Source organism: Sesamum indicum, linkage group LG13 (assembly GCF_026168435.1).
Source record: "Sesamum indicum cultivar Baizhima isolate 11 linkage group LG13, ASM2616843v1, whole genome shotgun sequence".
Lineage (NCBI taxonomy): Eukaryota > Viridiplantae > Streptophyta > Magnoliopsida > Lamiales > Pedaliaceae > Sesamum > Sesamum indicum.
In genome coordinates this window covers 5424091-5434280 of record NC_142669.1, presented here as the reverse complement: position 1 = coordinate 5434280, position 10190 = coordinate 5424091, and the positions used below count along the sequence as shown (strand labels likewise).

Genomic DNA, 10190 nt, shown 5'->3' with positions numbered 1-10190 from the left:
CTACTGTTCATTGTCAAATCATGTCTCTTTTATATATATTTATATATATGTATGAGTATGTATATAATTTTTGTAGTTGTAGGGCCTATAGTTAGAGTGTAGACTTATTTTGACAAAAAACAAATGAGGACTATTTTAAAACATCTCAAATACCACCTAAACTTCTGAAACAAAGCAAAACAAACATTGTCCCTCTTTTGGCCCATCTCGGAGATGAAGCAAAATTGAAACCAAATATTATGTAAAAATTTCATTTCATGCTACATGTACTTTAGTTATCTACTGAACAAATAAGTTGATTGCTATATTATGAGCCCTTACCCTTACGTGCAAAAAGAAAACTTAATATGGCATGCTATAAAACACAAGACATACTTTAGTTGCTCTAAAAACAAAAATAAGGCATGCAACGTACTGAGTTTACGAATTCAGGACATATATTTGTTTTATATCTGCAGTTGCAGTGATATGTTTGTGTTTTCTATAAGAATAGTTCTAACTAAGATCTGCAATGATCTCTTCTTTTCAGTATCGCACCTCACATAACAAGCCTTTGAGGATATAAAATTAGGAGTGTGGCCGCCAGTGGGGTCCTTATATAGCCAGATCATGAAAAATCATAAGTAAAACATTGGGAAAAATGCAAGCAACCCATTGTGACATCGCAAATGAGCAAATTACCCCCTTATGAAAAAAAAAATAGCGATTTGACTTGCCATAATTTTTGTAGTACACCTGTTTGTGTCTTTTGTTGTAAGGGAGTACTACTCTTTGTTTATGTCTTTGTTAGAAATTCTAGAGAGGTAGCACTCCCCGTTGTAACTATTTTGTGCATTTTAATATAGAAGGACTGGGGACTACAAAAAGCTTCCCCCACCTCTAGGTGGTTTTTGTAAAAAAAAAATTAAAATAGCGATTTACCTCCCTGTAATTTTTAAAATACAACAATTTACCTCCCAATGTAATTCAAAATAAAGCAATTTACCTCCCTATATAAGGAGGTAAATTGCTTCATTTTAAAAAGTATAGGGGGATAAATTGCTATATATTTTTTCATAGAGGGTAATGTGCTCATTTTATATATCACAGGGGGTAAATTGCCTTCACCCGTAAAACATTTGTCAAAGTTGAGAGTGTAATATACATATCTGTACATATATTGGAGAGCTTCTCTTGATGTAGGGTTTCATATCGATTCACATGTAATCCACTAGCTTATTGTGGGTGTTCTAGATTTGTGCCGTGGATGACCAATCAACTGTTTCAGGACAGTGAGGATCGTATTCTAGATTCGTTGTATGAGTTGTATATAGTACTTGTAATTGTTAATTATACTTGGCTTCATGTACATTATTGTTGGGAGATTGTCTATTTTTTTAAATGTATATATAGAAATATATATGCATAGATAGATAGATAAAGAGATATATTGAAGAGCTATTGAAATTGTTTCTGCTATTCTGTAGTAATTTTTTTTTATTATATTGCTTTAGTCTTGGCCATTGTGCAGTTCTATCACTATGTTTTGAAGCCTTCAATAACATTAGAAAATTGTGGTGGTTTAATCAATATAACATTACATGAAAATATTTTATGCTAGGCTATTAGGACATTATGATGTCATATTTTAAGGTTAGTAGGACTAAAATTTTCTTATGTATAAGAACATGTGAAAGGACAAAGTAACAAATAAAAGTGGATAATTATCTTATCCCCTGAGATTTAATGTCAATATAAATGTTCACTTAGCTTTTGTGATATATGTGTGTTTTTATAAAATGTTAAGTTTGAGGAATAAGATTTATTGAAAGAGATATGTACAGTAGGAGTTTTTTTGTAAGTTTATTTATTAATTTTTTTTGGGTAAATATAAGTTTCATCAATAAAAAAGATACATGCGTACAGTACAATAGTCAAATATCGATTTCTCCTATAATAGGCCATGGGATATACCATAGTGTATATAATGCAGAAGTACTAACAGAGTGTGATAAATTAGCACTACTGATTCTCTGTCTAACATCGTCCATTATGATGGCAGCGATGGTGCTCGGTGGTCGATCAACATGCTCAAAGCGGTGCAAGTTCCGTTCTCTCTAGATATGATAGACACATGCAGCATGTAGTGCACGGTAGGATAAATTGACAGTATGTTTCCCTCTCCACTTCCTAGTAGCCCACTCCACGTCTATGGCCCAGTCTCGGTTCGACCATATGAATCGAACATCCTGTCTCACAGTTATGAGGCATCGTCTGACATAAAAACATCGGAAAAATAAGTTTGTATATGTTTCTATTGCTCCTTCATCACAAGGAACACGGGTGCAAAGATAAGACAACTACGGTTTATCTGTCGTGGATAGTTTTCCTAATATAGTGAGCCACAATATGAATGTATGTCTATGAATCTTTAGGGAGCCTGAAAGTAGTGAAGTCCTGCCTACCATGGGTCCCGGGGGGTGTAATATACGATATATCGATGCAATAGTGAGACATCCATTCGTATCTCGCCAATGAACACTATCATCGTCTCCACGGATTATGGGCAAATTCTGTACAATCTCCAAACATGTTCGTGATGAGGGCCAGTGCCAATGTCCATCCAGACCCTATTAAGTTTCTTCGAGAGTTCAAGAACAGTGAGTTGCGGGCCACGTGGGAATATTTGAATAAGTGGTCCGAGGGGGTGCCACGAGTCCTACCACAAATAGAAGGTAGCTCCATCACCCACTTGGTAATCCACCAATGGTCGAATAACGGTGCGTAGGCGAAGGAGTTTTCTCCAACCCCACGAACCTCCATGCTCAGGAATGTCCAAATGGACCTGTCGCGCAAGCGCCCATGGTACAACTACTCCACCCATATGGATGTTCTATCACAATGAATCACATCACATAATTTCTTACTCATTAAGGCACGGTTAAGAATAGCAGTGTCTCGTAAGCCCTGTCCTCCCTTTGCAGCTGGCTTACATACATCTCTCCATGCTACCTTTCCATAGCCCCCACTAGTAGCACATTTCCATAAGAAGGAACACAATCTCTTCTCGATCTCCCTTATAAGAAGTTTAGGCAGAATGAACGCGGAAACCCAATAGATACACAAAGCTAAGAGAACGGATTTAAAAATCTGAATCTGTCCCGCAAATGATAATGTCGTACCCTCCCAACCATGGATGCGACTATCAATTTTTTCCAATAGAGGTTGGCAATCCGCTATTGATAGTCTGAAAGAGATTAGAGGAAGCCCCAGGTATCACATCGGTAAATGCCCCTCCTGAAACCTGAGCGATGCTAATAACTGGTCTCTCATCTCGTGTGCCGCTCGTGATAAAATGAGATGGCTCTTTTGCACATTAAGCCGAAGTCCAGATAACTCGGCAAATCGATCCAGACCCCGTTTAACACCCCAATGGAGTCCATATCAGCTTTACAAAAAAGTAGTAAATCATCGGCAAATCCAAGCTGAAATAATTTACATGGTCCACATTTCCAATGAAAGGAGAATAACATGTCCAGATCAATCAATTGAAGTAAGAGTAAATGAAGTAGCTCCATCACTAAGACATATAGGTCCGGTGACAATATGGATCGCAAACGAAAGTAACAAGCAAGAATCTAGTTGAGTGTTCAAAGAATGACACATCATATGATAAAAGACAACTGAATAAGTTTCAAACAAGTTTTCACTAGATGATCTTCATGAAAACTAAGCGTGGAAACAAGTGGACTATGCTCTCATATCTCCCAATCTCTCAAGTGTTTTTGGTTGAGTGTTTCACTCAAATGCTTGCTATGAAAATGCTTCACCATAGGCTTGATTATACACCAAAATCTCCACCACTTATAAATATGCACACACTTGAATCAAGAGGTCTTATATTTTGGTTGTAATGGGGCTTTGGTTTGGGGGTAGGAAAAATGAGGTGAAAATCCAAGGAACTAAATTAGAGCACCAAGTAATAGATGTAGGAATCCAAGCTTTTCAAAATTGATTTATCTCATACTCTTTCATGTCCCACTTTCCTCGACTTGAGCTATGCCTTTCTTTCAAAGAGAGAAAATATATTTTTTTTCTTCCTTTTTTTTTCTTTGCCTTCCTTTTTTTTTTCTTTTTCTCTTTTTTTTAAAGGAATTTTCTCTTTTCTTTTTCTTTTTTTTTTAAGGCATAGAACAAGATTTTCATGTGACATGTTAGCTCATAAATGTCCTTTACAATAATTGAGATATCCCCCCACTTAATATCAAAACATATACTTAGAATACATCTTTGTTTCCTTGACGCTCTACTAGTCCTTGGAAGGGCCAAACAAGGATGATAAAAAGACGGTAGAGTTTGTTTATACTTGGGGTTGCATAACAAGGAATTAAGGCTTATAAGGCTCAAATGGGCTTACTAAGGGGATTTATATGTAGGTGGTCTTTTTAAGCTAAAGGGGTTTTTATCCTAGCGCCTTTATCATTTTCAAGTATATGCATAAAGATGTGGCCTCGATATGGTTCAAAGCCAGTTCTAGGAAGACAAAATCATGAAGCATTATCTCTCGAGAAAAGAAAAATTGTAGATTTTTATGAGTGTATAGGCTCAAAATTCCTCTCTAGGTAGGTTATGTCCACCAATTTTTTACATTCAATTTTCAAATCAAATCACCATTTGCAAAAATAAGTTCTTAACCGTAAGTTGTCAGGAGTCATTAGATGCACATCCTTATCACACATTACCAAATTATTACTTGATTAACCAAAGTCTTTGATCATAAAGCTAGTGTGAGAACAAGATACAGTGATATTTGCTTCAACAATTATGGAAGGGGTAACAAGCATCAATCAAAATAATTAATCCACCAAGACTTATTTTCTATCAAAGCAATCAAAACACCCTCCCCTCACTTAATTCCACATTGTCCCCAATGTGGTAAGCATGCATATCTAGGAAGATAAAATAAGAGAAAGGGAGAAAGTGAGCGTCCCTTAGTGATTTGTGGGTAGGTGGTGGAATTGCGGGAGCTCGAGAATTGTAAGACCTTCAATGAGAAGGAGAGTCCCTTGTGGATGCTCATACCTTTTGACCTGCAAAGATCGATTTTAATGGTATCACATTATTCACAAGAAGTTAGGGGACCAAAAAAAAAGAAAAAAAAATTGAGAAAAAGAGGACATGGGTTGCCTCCCAAGAAGCGCCTTTCTTTAGCGTCTTTGGCTAGACGTTGTTGTGCCTTAACTCAAATGAGTTGGACACTCTAAATCCACTTCTTCTATGTAATGCACCCTGTGATGGTGTGGATTTAGGAGAACTTGGCGGTCCATGGATGACTTCTTCCTTGAACTTATTTTGTCATGAAAAACTTTGTTCTTATAAGTTCTTGGACTTGAGGTGAGGCTTTTGGTAATTGTTGTCTTAAATGCTCCTCCACCATCGAACATAGTATTTTTTTGCACCAAATGATCAATAAAATCAATATAAAAAATAGAATGCACATCATTAGAATATTTCATGGCACCACCAATTCTAAAACTGATAACCTCATTATCAAATTCCATAGAGAGAATTCCAGCATCAACATCAATTTTGGTTTTGGAGGTTTTAAGGAATGGTCTTCCTAGTAAAATGGATGTAGAGTTGGGAGAAATATCCCCCTTCATATCAAGCGCATAAAAGTCAGCAGGAAAAACCAATTGATTAACTTGCACAAGAACATCCTCAAGTACTCCTTTGGGGTAAACTACGGAATGATCGGCGAGTTGAAGAACGACCCCCGTTTTTTTCAATAGGCCAACATTCAAAGATTCATAAATGGTAAGAGGCATAATATTGATTGAAGCACCCAAATCACACATTGCTTTTTCTATTCCAGTCTTTCCAATTTTACAAGGGATAGAAAACGTACCTGGATCATTGCATTTAGGAGGTAGTTTTCTTTGAAAAATGGCATATACATTTTCTCCAATACTTACCCTTTCATTATCTCTCAATTTAGATTTGTTGGCGCACAACTCCTTGAGAAACTTTGCATAGCGATGTATTTGTTTAATTGCATCGAGCAAGGGAATATTTATCTCAACGTTGAGTAATGTTTCAAGGATATCCTTCTCCTCTTCCTCCTCTTTGGACTTGGCAAATCTCTCCGGGAAGGGAGGTTTGGGTATGAACACCTTGGGACTTTCCTCACTGACTTGGTTGGACTTTTCAATTTCTTTTGGAGGAATTTCCAATGCATCCTCTGTTTTGCCCTGCTGTGCGTGCCCACGCCTAGTGCTATTTTCGAGTTGTAGCTCTTTTTCACTGCACAAGGTAATAGCACTAACATTTTGTTTAGGATTAATAATAGTTTGGGAGGGAAACTTACCTTGAGACTCCAAACGGCTAACGGAGGAGGCCAGTTGGCTCATTTGGGATTCCAAATTTTGTATGCTCAAGCGAGTTTCTTGTTGGAATTGTTGGGTGCTCAAGGCGAGTGTCTTCACGATATCCTTCAAGGGCGTACCATTATTGGGATTGGTTTGAGGTGGTGGTGGTTGTTGGTGTGGACCCCTTTGAAAGTTTTGAGGTTGATTGCCATACCTCAAATTTGGATGTTTACTCCATTCGGGGTTATATGTATTGGAAAATGGATCATATCTCCTTTGTTGTTGCTCAAAAAATCCACCGATGGCGCCAGCATGTTCGGTTGAATCTTCGTGAAGTGTAGGACAAGCGTCGGTGAAATGTCCCGAAGATGTACATATCCCACAAGTCTTGACTTGTTGAATGCCTCCCCCTATAAACTTTTCAACAAGAGAAGTGAGTTTATCTAAACGTTCATCAATAGAAGTACTTACCTCGTTCACCCTTCGTGGGGGGTTGTCGTTTCTACTACCGAATTGTTGATTATTGACCGCCATGGTTGTGATTAGTCTGCGTGCTTCGGTAGGAGTTTTATCATATAAAGCACCTCCACCAGCTGCATCCACCAAACTTCTGTTTGCCTCGGACAACCCTTCATAAAAATATTGAATTAGAAGATGGTCAGGAATTTGGTGATGATGGCAACTCTCCACCAATTGCTTGAATCTCCCCCAATACTCATAGAAACTTTCACCGGAGAATTGGCGTATTCCACTTATTTCCTTCCGGATGTTTGTAGTCCTTGAAACGGGGAAGTAGTTCTCAAGAAATAGTTTCTTGAGTTCGTTCCAACTAACAATGGATCCCGAAGGTAAGGAGTAGAGCCAATCTTTTGCTTTATCGCCCAATGAGAATGGAAAAGCTCTTAGCTTGACTTGTTCTTCGGTGACTCCTTGAGGTCTCATGCCGGAATACACCACATGAAATTCCTTGAGGTGTTTGTGTGGGTCTTCACCTGCAAGGCCACGAAAAATGGGAAGTAAGTGGATGGGACTGGATTTAAGTTCAAAATCAACATCTAAATTAGGATATTCAATGCAGAGTGGTTATTGATTTAAGTCAAGCGAAGTCATCTCTTTGATCGTTCGTTCGGGATTATGGGTCATGACTTCGTCTTTAGAGTCGTTAGACGTGGACACGTCTAACTCAGAATTTGTTGCTGGTTTGGAAGAAGTAGAAGCCTCTTCCCTATGTCGCTTGGTTTTCTTTCGAAGTCTACGAGCGGTTTTCTCGATCTCTGGATCAAATTCAAGTTCACCTGTACGAGAAGAACGTGACATAAAACCAAGTAACAAGAAAAAGAAATTAATTTAAAGACACCAATCCCCGACAACGGCGCCAAAATTTGATGGGTGTCGAATCCACCAAAAATAATTCCTACGAATACTTTTGTAGATGTGTGAGTAGGGTCGAATCCACAGAGATTGATTTTAAATTAATTCCTTCAAAAACAAAAATAATTAGGGGGAGTTTTGATTGTGAAGAAGAATAAAACTAAAAAGCTAATAAAATTAGAAGAGATAAATATAAGAGAAGAGTATTCCAGTTAAAGATAGGATCACACTTAATTCCACGGTTGATCATAGATGCAAAGATAACAATTATTCATGATAGATAAATTGGTTATGGCAATTGGTACGACCTAACGACCTCACCTATCCTTACCTTGTGGATAATCAAGGAACGTCCGTTGACTAAATCCCTAATCAGTAAACAACCTTGGGAACGTCCTCAAGATTTAATTTACTGACAGCATTAAGAACTAGAAAGGCCCAATTCTAACCAATAAATTCCTACGAGGATTTATTTAAGTTAGATTGTGCATTCCCCACAACATAATCAAAAACTTCTACATAATCAATTATATTGTGTTACCACTAGTTATCGAACTAAACAAACAATTACGGATTTGAAAGTTCAATTGGCTAGGCAAATATTCTTGACAATAAATCAGATTATTTGTAATAAAAGCACAGAGAACAACACAAATACCAATATGAATAAAAGTAGAAAGCACAAATTAGATCTCACAACCCGTTGGATTTAAGCGTTCACCAAGTCTTCAACCGGAATGAGAGATTTAGCTAGACATGCTCAAAGAATGCATGAAAAGCAAAATAATATAAAAACGTAGAGAAATAGAAGAGTTCAAAAGTTGTCTCTTAAAGTGAATTACATCACCTATTTATAATAGCTAGATACCTAGTTCTACTAGGATTAGAAGTAGATTCCTAATTGAACTAAAAGACTTATAGAGATAAAATCCTAATCCTAGTTAAACTCTTCCTTCATCAGAGGTAGCCCAAGCAGCTCCAAACTCTTGCCAAAAATTGAGTTTAAGTCTTGTTTAAATTTTCATTTTGGTGCTTTTCTTCATTTTCCATTTCTTTTGTCCTAATGCTGCAAAATAATATTTAATTAGGAGCATTTGGTCACAAAATAGGCTAAAATATTATATAAAATAAGCACAAAATGCGATCCTATCACAATGGATCTCCCTATCGTAACCCTCATGCCCCTGCGAAGAAACCGTGTTGTTTCCCATTTAGACCAACCGAGAATGAGGGTGATGTGATACACTCCTCCACCCATCGAATGAACTATGTAGGGAACCCAAATAGGTGCAGACCTGCTAGGAGGAAATTCCATTCTACCGTGTCATAGGTTTTCCGAATGTGCACATCGTGGGGGAAGCCGTGCTTGATTATATCCTGTAAAGAGTTCCTATGCTAACATAATATTGTGGCCTATACTACGACCTGGAACTAAAGCCGCCTGACAGGGGCTTATCAATTTATCCAAAGTCAAACTCAATATCTAAATAAGAATTTTCTCAATGATCTTATAGAGGACATTACAGCATGAAATAGGGCGAAAATCTGTGACCATTATAGGGTAGTGTACCTTAGGGATTAATGGTACAAGCGTGGTGTTGATTTGCTTTAGCATCCTACCTGATGCAAAGAAGTCCAGAATAGCTGACGTGACTTCTGTTCCCACAATCCGCTAGGCTGCTTTATAAAACCCAAAAGAATATCCGTCAGGTCCCGGTGCCTTTTCGTCTGTGATGTCAAAAATGGCCTGCTTGACTTCATCTGCCGTAACTGGTTTGAGGATAAGTTGGGTGTCTTCCTCAGTCAGCACATGTCTCGTTCATGGTCTCAAGTACCCAATATTGATTGCCTGTTGTCTTCGTACCCCTCCTAATAGAGCCTGGTAAAAGGAGATAAACTTATAAATAACCGCTCCTGGCTCTATATAGCTGTACACTTGCTCATCATTGATCTGCAAGATCCTTCGAGCAGTTCTTCTTTGGACTATTTTGCGAAAGAAGACTTTCTAGCATTGGTCCCCTCCCTTCATCCACTACATCATTACCCGTTGTTGTAGCATGATTTACTCGAGCTTCACTGCCTTCAAGTATACCATCCGATAGTAGTGTTCCAGTAAGAGTAATAGTTCGTCTTGTCGATCTATACTCAGTAATGTTTGGGATGTCTCAAGAAAACCTTTTGCTAGTTGAACATTGCGCAAAATGTCACCCTTATTTCTCCTCTGCTGCCTAAAGACAAGCTTTAAAGCCTTCAGCTTCTGTGTAACAGCATACATATGCACGCCTACAATAGCATGTTGCGAGACATTCTGAACACTAGGGATAAAATCCAGTGAGAGTGTAAGGTAGCTATCAAATCTAAACAATCCCCACTTGACCTTAAAGCCAATGACACATGTTTATAAACTAATCTGATTATGAGCAACCTCCGATACCGGCTTCTTATGGGTCTAGTTTTGTGGATGTCCTGCGG

General features: G+C 37.9%; 1 protein-coding gene across 1 annotated transcript; it reads right to left on the bottom strand.

The window, feature by feature from the left end:
- Window positions 1–4970: 4970 nt before the first annotated feature.
- On the bottom strand, window positions 4971–7289 carry LOC148784424 (uncharacterized). The gene is made up of 2 exons (XM_088876822.1): window positions 5955–7289; window positions 4971–5069 (listed from the first exon to the last, which is right to left on the bottom strand). Exons 1-2 carry the CDS (start codon window positions 7287–7289, stop codon window positions 4971–4973), a joined length of 1434 nt encoding a protein of 477 aa, XP_088732948.1.
- Window positions 7290–10190: the final 2901 nt, after the last annotated feature.